The 14,241-nt window shown below is 33.0% G+C and overlaps 6 protein-coding genes across 6 annotated transcripts; 4 read left to right on the forward strand and 2 right to left on the reverse strand.

Moving 5' to 3' along the window:
- The first annotated feature begins 1 nt into the window (after position 1).
- On the forward strand, positions 2-2,826 carry LOC107369885 (uncharacterized). The gene has a single exon (XM_015937855.3). It carries the CDS (start codon positions 280-282, stop codon positions 1,915-1,917), a length of 1,638 nt encoding a protein of 545 aa, XP_015793341.1. The 5' UTR covers positions 2-279; the 3' UTR covers positions 1,918-2,826.
- Positions 2,827-2,961: 135 nt separating this feature from the next.
- LOC107369886 (TBC1 domain family member 20) lies at positions 2,962-5,233 on the forward strand. Its single transcript, XM_015937856.3, has 3 exons — positions 2,962-3,110; positions 3,517-4,017; positions 4,134-5,233. The coding sequence occupies exons 2-3, from the start codon at positions 3,660-3,662 to the stop codon at positions 5,075-5,077; spliced, it is 1,302 nt and encodes a 433-aa protein (XP_015793342.1). The 5' UTR covers positions 2,962-3,110; positions 3,517-3,659; the 3' UTR covers positions 5,078-5,233.
- A 91-nt stretch (positions 5,234-5,324) lies between these two features.
- Positions 5,325-6,522, forward strand: LOC107369895 (uncharacterized). Its single transcript, XM_015937865.3, has 4 exons — positions 5,325-5,540; positions 5,610-5,707; positions 5,768-5,868; positions 5,966-6,522. The coding sequence occupies exons 1-4, from the start codon at positions 5,510-5,512 to the stop codon at positions 6,366-6,368; spliced, it is 633 nt and encodes a 210-aa protein (XP_015793351.2). The 5' UTR covers positions 5,325-5,509; the 3' UTR covers positions 6,369-6,522.
- A 393-nt stretch (positions 6,523-6,915) lies between these two features.
- Cox11 (Cytochrome c oxidase copper chaperone COX11) lies at positions 6,916-7,880 on the reverse strand. The gene is made up of 3 exons (XM_015937864.3): positions 7,825-7,880; positions 7,437-7,754; positions 6,916-7,340 (listed from the first exon to the last, which is right to left on the reverse strand). The coding sequence occupies exons 1-3, from the start codon at positions 7,846-7,848 to the stop codon at positions 7,017-7,019; spliced, it is 666 nt and encodes a 221-aa protein (XP_015793350.1). The 5' UTR covers positions 7,849-7,880; the 3' UTR covers positions 6,916-7,016.
- Positions 7,881-8,028: 148 nt separating this feature from the next.
- LOC107369892 (uncharacterized) lies at positions 8,029-11,378 on the forward strand. Its single transcript, XM_015937862.3, has 3 exons — positions 8,029-10,124; positions 10,304-10,457; positions 10,589-11,378. The coding sequence occupies exons 1-3, from the start codon at positions 8,111-8,113 to the stop codon at positions 10,809-10,811; spliced, it is 2,391 nt and encodes a 796-aa protein (XP_015793348.2). The 5' UTR covers positions 8,029-8,110; the 3' UTR covers positions 10,812-11,378.
- Positions 11,379-12,314: 936 nt separating this feature from the next.
- LOC107369893 (innexin inx2) lies at positions 12,315-13,412 on the reverse strand. The gene has a single exon (XM_015937863.3). It carries the CDS (start codon positions 13,410-13,412, stop codon positions 12,315-12,317), a length of 1,098 nt encoding a protein of 365 aa, XP_015793349.2.
- Between the last annotated feature and the right edge of the window lie 829 nt (positions 13,413-14,241).

The raw sequence follows: 14,241 nt of genomic DNA on the forward strand, positions 1-14,241 counted from the left end.
TCAAAACAAGCAACATAAATGGTTCATTGTAAATTAGGATAAAGTCCCAGCTGAAGTTGAAGCCTAAAGGCCTGTAATGCAGTAAGGCTGGTGCACTCCTATCAGTCTGCCTTTTTTTACTTTATTTTAAACTCTGAATGATTTATTTCTTCACACATTGGCAACTTTTAGGTTTCTCACTAACTTCCATTAATTAATAATTAGTGAATTTGTTATATTTAGTGTCCTTTTATCATTCTGTGATGTTTTAGTTTGACAATCTTGTCTGATTCTATCAGAATGGAGATTGGTTTAGGTGAATACGGTGAACCGGTTGATGAAGGTGTTGCTGATCATCAGGTGCCCAGAGAACCAAATTTAATGAATTCAACATCGTCACCCATAGCGTCCACAGAAGATCAATTATTACGATGTCGTTTGGAGCGATTTGAAGATGAGGAAATAAGAAAATTAGAAGAAGATCGACTCCAGGAAATAATAAGATTGTGTCAGAGCTACAATGATTCCCAGGAAGGTAAAAGAGTCAGGAGTTTAAGAGTTAATGAGGTGGACCGTTTATTGGAGTTAATGAAAAACCCCGATGTTGTTCAATCAACAACTGTTGATAATAACAGACTGGTATCATCAATGGAAACACCCAATGATATTAATCCTATTGGTTTGGGTCATACAGCTGTTGAAGAAATGTCTAAAGTAATTCCAAGCCAGGACAATTCAATATCTAGCAATGAAAGGAAATGTCATTATACTGAATCTGGTGATTATGAGCAATTGGAAAATGACAATGAGTTTATTACAGGTGGTGAGAATGTACATGCTAATGGTTCAACTGATGACAATGATGCTGGTTGTGCCAAATTAACTGCTTTATCAATTGAAGAGAGTCTCATACGTGGTGAAATTGATGATATGAAACACCAACAGTTTAGTGATGCCGAGGACGAGGAACTTAAAGAGTTTCAAAGGATCGAAAAAGAAATTAAGTTAAACGAATTGTACAAGTGTTTGGAAACCATCGAGAAAGAAATCATTGCTATCAAACAACAGCAACAAGCTTCTTTAAATCAACCATTACAGCTTGACAATGTCTGTCTAGGAGCCGTCAAGGATAGTAAAGAAGCTCCTCTTGCTTCCTGTGAATCGGATGAATCTACTTCTTCAGATGATGATGCATCATTTGGTGACAAAGTTAAATCGGCTGATTATTCACTAATTCTTCATAAACATCAAAATTTAAACAATCATCACACTTATTCATCCATCTATAGCAACGAAACCAATAGTGAATCTCTCGATTCATCTAAAAATGAGATAGATGGTGAAAATAAAATTGGCGCCAATGAAAGCACCGTAAATCCATTGCGCCTTAGACGCGGAAACAGAGAAAATGGATCAGAAGATTTGAAAGAAAGGCAACAACGTCCATTAACAATTTATCTTCCCTCAACTTCTTATGATCTAGATTTGATTGATCATATCGTTAATTTAGGACATGATGTTGATTCATTTGCCCATCTGGTCCGATTAACGCCCACCTCATGCTCCGGATACCTTTGGAAACTTTGTTCAAATACAGAGAATCAATGGAGGAAAAGATATTTTCTGTTTGATCGTCAAAACAAAGTTTTCTTATATTTCAAGTCATTTAAAAGTTTTGCAAAAGCAAAGAAGGCAAAATATGGTGTTTATTTCAACCAAATTGAAGATGCCTATGTTGATCATAACCGAACTAAATTAGAGAAAAAAAGTAACCCTTTAGGTGGAAGCCTGAGAAGACGCAGTAACTCAACAAGATACGTTTTTGCAGTGGTTACATCGGAACGGAATTTCACACTTTCTACCTTTGTTCCTGAAGTGATGCGGATCTGGATCGACGTAATTTTCACTGGAGCTGAGGGCTATTTAAGTTTCGAGTGAAAATCAAATGTTAAATTTGAATTGCTCAAAATTGAACAACAAATGCAACTAACTGATGAAACTTTTCTAGTTTAATGTAACAAATAATCTTACCTGATCTCTTGGAGAATCCTGTCAACTTTGATTATTGCCCCGATCTGTCAGTAACCAAACAAACAGCAACCGATCATCATCTGATTACAATTTATTTCTTGTGATCAATCCAATTGTTCGAATTATGCAGCACAAAGTAAAAAGAAATGAAATATTTTCAAATTTCATTATTTAATTTTCCATCATGGTTGCCTTCTGTTAATTTCATGACTAAATTTCACAGTGCCTAGTATGAACCACCTTACTAATATCTTCCTGAATAATTCTTACTCGGATGGACTTTCTTCATCACTAAATTTACTTTAATCTAATATTTATATAATAATTGATGAATCCCTTTCCATTCTAATTGGTTGTGTATTGACGGACAAATCAACTTGTACAAGATCGACTTTAAATTAACTTTGGATACGATTGTTGTCAATCACAGTCTTGACTAATTTTACCATAAAAGATTCGCATTCTCTTCGGTAAAAATTGCTGCTAGTCTTGTCATACATGGAAAATAAAGCACAAATCAAATCCATGGGAGAAATCAACTAATTCAATAGATCTCCATCTCAGAATCTTCCGTTACATTCATGGAATCGTCCTTAAGCAGTTTATTAGTTTTTCATTTTTTAAATTATTAACTTCATTAATTGCTGTCCATTGCATTAACTTACACATTATTCTGCATTTATATAAAGATTATTGTCACAAATTGTACTAAATTTGAAATTTAACTTTCCATTTACATGTTTATTGCATTTGTAATTTATCCTTTTCTTGACCAAAAAAAATCCAAAATTAAATAAGACTTTTCTAAATTTTCAATTTTCTAAATTACATTGATTACGGCGATTAACGGTTCGCTTGCAGCCCTGATTAAAATTTGATAACAGTTATTTTTATGGCATGGTTGCAAGTACAGTAAATACAATAATAAAAATATTAGTCATCAAATGCTCACTCACATGTCAGTTTGACTGTTTACACTTCTCATATCCCTAATCTTTTGTGAGCTGTTATTGTTTAGTTTCTTATATTATTTGTCTAAAACAATTCAACAACTTCCATGGAATTTGGATAAAACACTGAGGATTACTCTAAATTGTTGTGTAAGTAGACTATCAAATTTATTCCTTATTATTGAATTATCAAAATATGTCAAAATATTGTGCATGAAATTTGCTTTTACCCAGCAAAATGGTGACTTTGGATTGTTCTATAGGAGTTATTACATTTATTTGTCATTTGAAAAAATTGACAATAATCAAACCTAAAATTAATGAGCTTGAAATAATTGTTTTAAATTTAATTTGCGTCTTAAAATTGAAATTATGACGTATGGTTTGGTGACCTTTGGTGGTTGTCAAGCAATGGTAACCACCAGCTCTACAACAGCTCTAACAATAACAATCATATTGAAGTCAAACTTGTTTTTGATATTGTTTTTCTTAAGCTTTCTTCAACCCTTTACTTTCATTTTAATCATTTTAAGTTTGTTTATTTTTCTCTTTTTAGATTAACTATCGATCATTTATATCTACATTGTAGTTGATGATTTACTAGAATCTGTTTTTTCCTCATTGTTACTAAAATTACTACTCCTGCTGTAGTGAATAACATCCAGAAGCTCTTTGTCTTTACTAGTTGCCATTGTAAACATGACTGATATGTGTTCCTCGTCAACCTCTTTTGAGGATCTTGGTGATGAAGAGAATGATTCTTCTCTTGCTAATAACAATTTAGCTCAATCATTATTACAAAAATTTGAGTCCCTACCCAGTAATTTGTGTTATGATGGTGGCGATGGTGACAATGAGGAAACCATTGCTGATATACAAAGTCTAACTAGTAGTGATATTAGTGGTAAAGAGCTGTGGATATTTTGTGATAAAGAATTCGACAATCAATCAAATTCTGGTAAATCACGAAGGAAAAGTCCTCTCGATGAGCAGCCCAAAATTGGCTCAATAATTCGATGCCTGCTTAACTCTGATATCGACGGTCTCAAAAAATTAGGTTAGTTTATTTGAACTTAAGAATGCAGGAAAATGATTGTCATCTTTTTCCTACTATTTGTATTCCTATAAATATTTTTCTCTCTAATCATATGTTCATACATGATTTCCTTGCAGCTCGACAAAAATTTGGCTTATTAAATGATTCCTTGCGATTACTCGTTTGGCCTAAATTGGTTAAAGCTGATATGATTGAAACAATTCCTCGACCTGATAACCGAGAAATGGAAACACATCCATTCTATACTCAAGTGGTTATGGATGTAAATCGTTCATTGAAAAGATTTCCACCCAGTATCGAAGAAACTCAAAGGCTTTCCATGCAGCAGCAATTAATCCAGTTAATAATGAGGGTTCTTATTAAAAACCCCAGTCTCTATTATTACCAAGGTTATCACGATATCTGCGTCACATTCCTGTTGATACTTGGTGAAGAGATGGCTTTCCATGTTGTTGATTCCATCTCTCGGACTCATTTGAAACAGCATATGGAAAAAACAATGGAAACCACGGCTGATTTAATGGAATTCATTTTGATTATGGTCGATGAGGAAGATGGTCAGTTGGGTGATTTTATGTACAAATCTGGCGTTGGTACTATATTTGCTTTAAGTTGGGTTATTACCTGGTTTAGTCACATTTTTCGTGATTACAAGACAGTTGGAAGACTTTTCGACTTGTTTCTTGCCGATGATCCCATGTTACCAATTTATCTCTCAACCACAATTGTACTTTATAAAAAAGATGATATTTTAAAGCTTGACTGTGAAATGGCCGTGGTTCATCAATACCTCTGTAGTATATTAGAAAGAGAAGAAGACCTACCCATTGAAGAGCTGATTATCCAAGCAAAGGAACTATTTGCTAAATATCCACCAGATAAGCTTAGGTCATTACAAAAAATTAAACCCCGATCAATCGTTACCAAAAGGAAGGAGCATAGTGCCTTAATTAGTCTTATCTTTGCTATACTCGATAAAGGGGCTAAATTTAGTTTCATTCCCATCACTGTTACAATGGTGCTTTGTGCTATTGTCTATCAACAATATTTAAGCAAATGATTCCTTAACCCAATTATCCTCTTTCCCTATGAGCTACAGAACCAATTTCAAACATACTTATTTCCCTTCTGATTTTAATACTAAGCTACATTTTTTGTATAAAATTAAATCTGTATTCTTGAGAAACACACAATTAAAAATGATTTCATTCATGTACCTCATAAATTTTTCAAAACAAATTTTGAAATTTTGAAGAAGATTTTGTATGTTAGTAAAGTTAGTTTAGTTAGGAAAACAAATGTGGAAAACATTGTCACAAAACTTGACCGGAACCATTTCAAAGCCTTTTTCCATTGAGTTTCCGGCTAAATGATACAGAACCAGTTCCATGTTTTTGCAGTCACTTTTACGACCATCTTGCAACTTACATTTTTCGGTGAAAATTTGTAGACCCTTAGGTTGAGTGATTAATTTAGAGTTTCAACTTGCAAAATGGCTCATGATCATGATGAGAAAGATACCGGTAATTATTAAATTTAGTCCTTCAAGTTTGATTTGTTTTAACTTTTTGTTATTCGTATTCCAACACCAGTGACAATAAAAATGAAGATATTGGGTGATGCCACTTATGACATTGTAATTGATTGGCTTGATGACGATTTTCACCCTGATGTTCAAGTAAAGAGACAGGTAAGCTAAACTCATATGTTAAGATGAATAAATTCTTATATTGGTTTCTTATTCCAACAGTTGGCATCAATCACAAAAATACCATTTGAATGCATAGAATCGGTTCTTTTCGTTCCTGATGAAACATATTGGGGTCGGAACATTGATGAGCTTCGTGAAAAGTAAGATACATTCAATATATGAACATAATCAATACGATCTCTTAACTTTTAGCCGACATAATTTTTCACAAATTTATTTTCTTATCTTTAAATTAAGATGGACCAGGAAATCTACATTTATGGCTATCCACTGTAGACATCGCTATGTATTGAAGTTTTATTTCCATTTTGAAGGCGATAATTTCTATTTCCAATTTATGTTGCTGGATGAACACCTTGTGGATGAAAATGAATGTACTCGCAGCTTTTGTCCATTCATACACAGTGTTACCTGTTTAAAGTCAGGGGTTAAATTAGTTAATAATACTGAATTGATGGCGAAATTGAAACAGGAATGGGCGCCAAGCCACCATCGTGATTACTTTTACATTGCCAACCATGAAAGACGCACCTCGTTTTTACGAAAACACAACCTGCTGCACTTTACAAATAAAAGTTGCAGCCTGTATCAAATGCCCAGACGCATGGAAGATGAGCTTTATTTGCGAACTCATGGTTAATTTAATTGAAAAGCTAATGAAATTAATACCACTTAATAACACCATTTGTATTCATAAAACCAGTTCTTTTCGTTCCTAATGAAACATATTGGAATCGCAACTTTGCTGTTGCTGAAAAGTAAGATACATTCAACAAATGAAAAGAATCAATACGATCATTAAACTTCTAGCCAACATTATTTTTCATAAATTCAATAATTTTCTTATCTTTGAAATAAGATGAACCAGGAAACTTACACTCATGGCTATCCACTATAGACATCGCTATGCATTGAAGTTTTATCTCCATTCTGAAGGATTTTGAAAATGAATGTACTCTCAGCCTTTGTCCATTCAGACACAATATTGCATGTTTAAAGTCAGCGGCCAAATTAGTTAATAATACTGAATTGATGGCGAAATTGAAACAGGAGTGGCTGCCAATCTACCAGCGCAATGGGTATTTTTTCGACAGTCAAATAGTGTACCCATTTACGACGACACGACGTGCTCCATTTTGAAAGTCAAACTTGCAGATTACTTGCAATAGACATAAACGATGAGCCTCTTTGCGAAATTATGGTTAATTTTAATTTCAATAGATTAAATTTACAATATTTAAAGTTTCCAAATTACAATCGAGCAAAACGAAGTCAAGTCAGAAGGAAATCAAGTCGGTAAAGGGTTCATTTGACCGATAATTGGCAATTTAATCCCTTCTTTAGCTACAAAAAATGTGTAAGACAATATAATTTCACTAACTGTATCCAATCTAGCGTCATCATTATATGCCGGATCGATATAGAAAAAGACAGGTAAGTCGACCTCTTCACCAGCATTCAACCTTTGCTCTTCGAAACAAAAACATTGAATTTTATTGAGATATTTAGCAGCTTCAAACGGTAGCACTGTATAAGTTGCTATTCCAATAACTGCTTCTTTAAGAGGGTTTTTTGCTGTAAAAAATGCCAATGTTGTCTCCCCAGGACTGACCTGAAATTCAAAATAGATTACATCAATTGATTAAAATAGAAAGAACCAATAAAAGCACAAAATAAATGGATAAATTGTCAAAAACAATCAAGATACCTCAATTGAATGTTGAATCGGTTTAAATTCCCATTGAAGATCATTGGTGGCATCAGCAACAAATGATACCCTCAGTCTACGACTTTTGTCAATCTTCATCTTTTCAACTTGATCAACAGTCGACCCAACGAACCCTTGTTGACCAGCCTGACCAGTAGTTTGACAATATATCCGATATAAAGGGACAGAAGCGAAAGTTAGTCCAAGAAAACCGATTGCAGCAGCAGCTGAATACCTCGCAACATCTTTACCCTTCGTTACTTTCCAACCAGTTGATGCGTAAAATCTTGACTGTAGAGCTTTAAAAATAATCGGATTCTATAAAGACTGAAACGATTAGAGTATGATCTATTTATAATTTTAATCGAAAGGTAGTTATTACACTTACCGAAACAATCCTCTGTCCAAACATGATGAAATTGTCCGATCACAAGTTTGCAAACTTTACAGCTGTTAATCTTGTTTAGTAAACAAATCATTCATTATGTTTTTGAGTCTCCCTCTATTGTTCAATGAATTAGTATATTCGTATGCAGAGCCCTCTAACAGTCATTTTGAATTATCGCATTATTTTTGAGCTTCATTTATTGTTTACAATTTGAACTTGTTTTACAGTTTTTCTGAATCGTATTGCTATGATTTTTTTATTTCTTTAACTCACCTTTCCTTTTCCAATGATGGAGGTAATACCCATAGACGAGGATGATGATGATAATGAACTCCACTGCCATCAACAATTACAGTTTATTTCAAGTGAGAATACAAATGAAAGTACTGATTTATCGTCTTTGGAGTGTTCATATGCTGATGCTCATCTACTCCAAGAAAAACTCAAAATGCTCAATGTTTACATTAGTAAATTGATTTCGGTTAATTCAAAAGTAACTAAAGAAAAAAATGATGCCATCAGTGAAAAAATTATCTGCAAAACGCGAGTCGATGAATTATCTAAAGAGAAGGAAAAATTGGAAACCGAATTGAAAGAAGCTACACGAACCGTCGATCTATTGCAAGAGGAATTAAATGACAAACATCTTCAATTAAGTGCATTGAAATCGCGATTAGACGGGACCTCTTGTTTGGATATTAATCAATTGAAAGCATCCATCAGTGATTTAAAACGCATGTTAACTGTTGAACAAGAGAAAAGTGAACATTTAATTTCTAAAGTTGATGATTTGCAATTAGCTGTTGATGAAAAGAATAGCCGAATATCTCAATTGGTTAATGAACTACAACAATATGAAATTGATAAAGCATCCTTGGAAAACGAAGTTCAAGAATTGTTAAAAGATAAACAATGTTTAGTTGAGGAGAAAGAAAAGCTTGAACAAAAGCTCGAAGACATTGTATTGGATCGTGAAATTGATGCAGAAGAAAGATTTCAAGACTCTAAAGATTCAAATATCATGATTCCTCAATTAATGAAATTAGTTATACGTGACAAAAACGACGAAATCGATGAATTAACAAGTCAACTCAAAGAAATAGAAGAAAGGATTGCAATCATCCTACCTTTTTCTCAACAAAATTCAAGTCCAATTTCAATGGTGGATGAGTTGGTAAACAACTATCTAAGTTTGAAAAATAAGGATGATCTTAGATCAACCATGAAAAGTCCAGTTCCCAGTATGTTATCCCAGTGTCAAAGTCTTCCTCCTTCGCCAAGACGATCAATTTATGAGAATCTACTGTCTTCTAACAAATCCAGTTCCTCGAAACTCGTGCGAAATGGTGATAAATCATTTAACCCTGACTCTGAGAAAGAAATATCTGAACTTCAATTGAAATGTGATAAGATGTACTTCGCAATGAGCAACTTGAAAGAAGAAAATGAAATTTTAAGAACTGAACTTGAAAACCTTCGTGAAGAAAGGCGACCTATGGAATTGCCATCTGTAAATAATAATGATTTAATGGACAAAGATTCAGATTTCATTGACGAAGAGGATAGCATTGAAGATGCTTTGCTCAAAATTCACAAACAAAGCACTGAGATAGTCGCTCTTAGTGAAACGTCCAAAATATCACAAGAAACAGTTATTCAAGCAATTATTGACATTCTTCCTGATATTTTATTGGATCAAAATAATGGAAATGCTACCTATGATGTCATCGATACAAAGCATTATGGAAACAATCATTATGATAAGTGTGATATCAATAGTGAGAGGATTCAATCGTTTTTGGATAAATTTCGAGCTAAAAAACTTGGAATCCAATTGTTGGAGAAATTGTGGGAAATTAAAAAGGTTTACTCAGATGCCCATGAGAAGGTGAAATTTCATATTATCCAAAATGAAACTATTTCTGGTCAATTGTCAGCTTTGGAGGCTGCATTAATTAAAGCTCAAGAAAAATTGGATGTTTACCAAAAAAAGTACGACAAGGTTAAGAAAAAGCTCAAAGAACAAAGCAATGCCAAACTAACTCAGCCAAGTAACAACAATATTCACAAAGACGTTGTTAGTTATAATCATAACGGAAATTCCTATCCAACCGTAAATCCAATTGACAAGGTGAAGGTTGATCAATGTAGTCATGGTGAACTATACCATCAATACAGAAGATGTTTAAGTCACCGAAATTCACTGATTTATCAGAAAAAATATCTGCTCAATGTTCTTGGAGGTTATCAATTGACTGAAAGAGCAACTCTTGCACTTCTTGCAAATCCAAATGTTACCAGTAAGTTCATATTCATTATACCAATTTACCCACACTCAAGGTTTCAACTTCTTCATATTTTTCTTTATTTTTACATGATGATGATCATGATGAAGCCTTGAAAGGGTGTATAAAAGACGAAAAAGCATCAATCAACTAATGTTTGCTCTTATTTTCTTTTCATGATCTTTTACTTTCAGCTAATGAATCATCTTTACCTAACCCAGGACGATTACGTTTTAAAAGCACGGTGATTGCTGTTATTGCCATTCACAGGATTGTTCACATCCGTTTAAAACATTTAACATACCCAGCAAAAAATGACCCACAACCGATTACCCAAACATCTTCCAAGTATGTTAGAATGATTTTTTGCCAAAAAAATAATTTCCCTCGACAAACTTCCTTTTTCCCTTTAAATCTGACAAAAATAATCTGTGTTTTCTGTTATTTAATCTCCCACTCATCTTTCTATCTTCTTACAGAGTCACTGTTCTTCCATCAACTCTTCATGTTGATTTGTCACCAAATCCAATATCTTCTAAACCAATAGCCAAGGATCAATCAACCACTTTAAAAAGTGTTCAAACCAATGCAACTATAAGAGAGTTTGTCACTCGCCTCCAGCGACTTCAACGCACACTTGGAGTTCATTATGAAACTCGATATAACGCTAATGAGATACTATTTTCAGATGAAAAAACTTGATTACTCTTTTTCTGGTTTCTCAGTGTAAATGTTTATACTCAAACAAGTCTACCATTGATCATAACTAAAGTCACTTCCCACTATTCTGATGAAAGAATTCAATTCAGCCTGTTCTGTTCATCTTTACTAATCTCGACACCAAGGTAAACGGACAATAAATGAACTCCAACAAGATGCCATGAACAATCTAATTCAAAATTCACCCAAAGAAAGACTAATCTCAATCAGCCAAAAAGAAAGAAACAATGAACAAAAAAGAATCGTAATTCACCCGTTCGAAAAAATTATTACAATTAATGTTTCTTATTCTCCAAAGAAGAGGTGCCTTAAATAATTCATATTTTCTATTATACTATTCATGATTATAATTATCATCATCTATAGAATAGATGATGGATTTGAATGTATGTACACATTTATTTGATATTTCATTTCATTACAGTTAAAATTATGTAGAGTTTCATTCAATTATAATTGAATTTTCATGATTATATTACTACAACAATTGCCATTTATTGGTGCCAAAAACAAATTATATTAAAATTATTCATAGTTACCATCAACTAACCAATCTGTACAGAATTTTATTCAACTGTGAAAATTTTCCTTTTCCATTTAAGCAATTAGTTGTCTCTGTTATCTGCTTTCTGGTGAAATACAATGAATTCACTCTTCTTTTCATATTCAATTACATCATTCTTTCAAAATAATCAGTTAATTTTCCAAAAATAGTCAACAGATCAGATAGAAGTAGGAAGTATCTTTGAACCTAAAAATCATTTTCAATCTAACAAGAACAAAAATCCTAATAAAGCAATGATTGGTGAACAATTATCATAAACTGTCAATTCATTTACCAGACTCAATCAGACCAGTGAAAACAGGTTATTTAATCTGATTATTAGAAAACATGAAAAATCAACTCTTTACTTGAATCTCGTCACTAAATCATTGCTGATCCCAACTGTACAAAAGGCATTCAAAGTGTCAATTTTGAGCTCCATTTCATGGAAATCTAATGATAATGAAAATTTCTAATCACACAGATGGACTCAGTTTTAATGCCCCTCAAACCCACAAAGTCCTTGCTTTGATCTGGAAATGTCTTCAGAGGTTCCTAAATTGTTTCCTGGATGACAATCAATTTCTTGTTACAATTGTAACGCACTCATTCAAAATAACAAGCGTTTAGGCAAATCTCGTTTTAAATTACAGTTTTTATTGTCCCTCATTTTGCTTTTTATTACACATTGAATAAAAAAATAAAAGTAAAAAATGAGAATCAATTACATTGGTCACAATTGTCCAGTTAACTTTAAAAAACTATCTTTGTTGTCAACTACTCGAAATTCATTGTCATTTATCACATGCAATCTTTGAATTGATTATTTCACCATTTAAGTAAAATACATTATTATTATAAATTAATAGTGTTTACTGTGTATTATTATAATTAATTTAACCTAGTGAATTAATTTAAACATTTAATTTGGTTTATCGTCTCTAATCAATTGTTTTCTGGTTTCCTTTAGGTTTGAAATGTTTAGCCAATTCGCCGATAATTTCTTTAAAATTCATTGAATCAACATTGATGGCAACAAAATCAAGGACAAACCAATCAGCAAAACTAATTGATCTTAAAACCGTCTTCAATTCATCATCATTACGAATCATCTTGGATCGTCCTCGGGTAACCAATGATCGTGTTTGAGGCCAAAAGACGAGAAGGAATCTGTAAATTAACCAAGCTCCAGTAATTACGGATAAGAACCAGAACCAATTCCAGAGGAAAAAGTAGAGCTTTTGATTGAGTATATTAACAATGAGGATACAAATGGTGTCAAATTTTTCAATATCACCGGAATGTCCATATTTATAGAAGATACATTTGGTAATGGTTGGAAATACTTTGACCATTGGATCAAACCGTAATCCTGGATCGGTTTCATCGGTAAACAGCCAAACCTTCCAACCATATTGGGTAAACTCGCCACCCAGAAACCAATCGGTTAACCACATTTGGCAGATCACATTGACAAAGCAAAGTATTTGACAGAGATAGTATTGAAAAGTAAAGATGCCATTATAACCTAAATGGGCAATGTAATATTTTACAAAGATGCTAATTTGACGAGTTCGCTCCTCATTAGATAAAATGGGTGAATGAAGGTCCATAACAATTGAGTTTAATCGACGAGCCTCAAATGATTTCCACAAGAAGCGAGGAAAATAAAAAAGCAAAGCTTGAATGAAGAGGAAAAAGCAAACCCATTGGTAATAGTGATGATGAACTCGGGTATCATCTTTAGTCTGCTTAGCAACTCCTGGATACGGAACTTCAACACCAATCGTCTTATTCCAGGCACTTTCAATGCTAAATGTTGTATGGATCCAACAATAAGTGTCCAATAAATCCGAGGGAATCTCAGTTTTGGTTAAACAATCAATTGGATCACCAATATATTGACGAGCAGTTACTATTATCGAGAATGCAAAGAGTATTAAAACAGTCAATTGTCGATGAAGGCGAAAGACAATGTCGTCATTTGTAACTGGAGTAATTTTAACCAATTTGGATAGACCACGGAATAGTCCGTCCATTGTTGAATAAGGGTCAAACCAAGAGAATGGTTGATAAGTTGTTAATCCACGAGAACGATTCTAATCAGGCAACAGTCAATGGAAGATGATTAATGGGATAAAGGTTTAATAGTTGTTTGTTAACACACAATTTAGGCACAATTGTTAAGTATGAAAGGTAAAAAAAGAGACAGAAATATCTTTTTTTGTTAGGATGAATTAATTAACATGATTTAGTTGAGACTGTGGTTAACCATTAACCAATAGTCGCAATGTTAATGTTGGTTGATGAAATTATTGAATAATCCGTCAGCTCTAACTAACAATTATGGATTGAAAATGTAAACATTATTTGTTGACATTCAATTTAATGTCTAATTTTGTCAGGTTTCGTCAACTAGACACAAATAATTATTTGATAAGCAACTGATTTGGGCTGACTGATTGAATTGTTGATTTGAAATCAGTAGTCATCATTGTCATTAGCTGTAATAACTCGTCTCTATTAAAAACACTTTTTCATTGGGAAAAAACTGAAAATAATAAGCGTTCAGTTGATAGCAATGGAGGTAAAAATCATTTCCATGGCTGATGATGATAATGATAATTGTAATGATGATAAAGATGAACTGTAAAATAATGAACAATCATGTTTAAGCTTCAAATTATTTGTGACACTACAGTAATGTAATGATACTGAGATGTTGCTCATTCCGTTGTTTTGCTTAGCAAAATATTAACTTCACTTGTTTCCTATCAACACCCATTCGGATCAACTTAACCAAATTAACAAAATTAGCCAACAATCAGCATTTTGATTGATCATCTGCCGATTAAATTCACCGCAAAA

This window comes from Tetranychus urticae, chromosome 1, assembly GCF_039701765.1.
Source record: "Tetranychus urticae isolate SD_2017Ah chromosome 1, NJAU_TeUrti_SD_1.0, whole genome shotgun sequence".
Taxonomy (NCBI): domain Eukaryota; kingdom Metazoa; phylum Arthropoda; class Arachnida; order Trombidiformes; family Tetranychidae; genus Tetranychus; species Tetranychus urticae.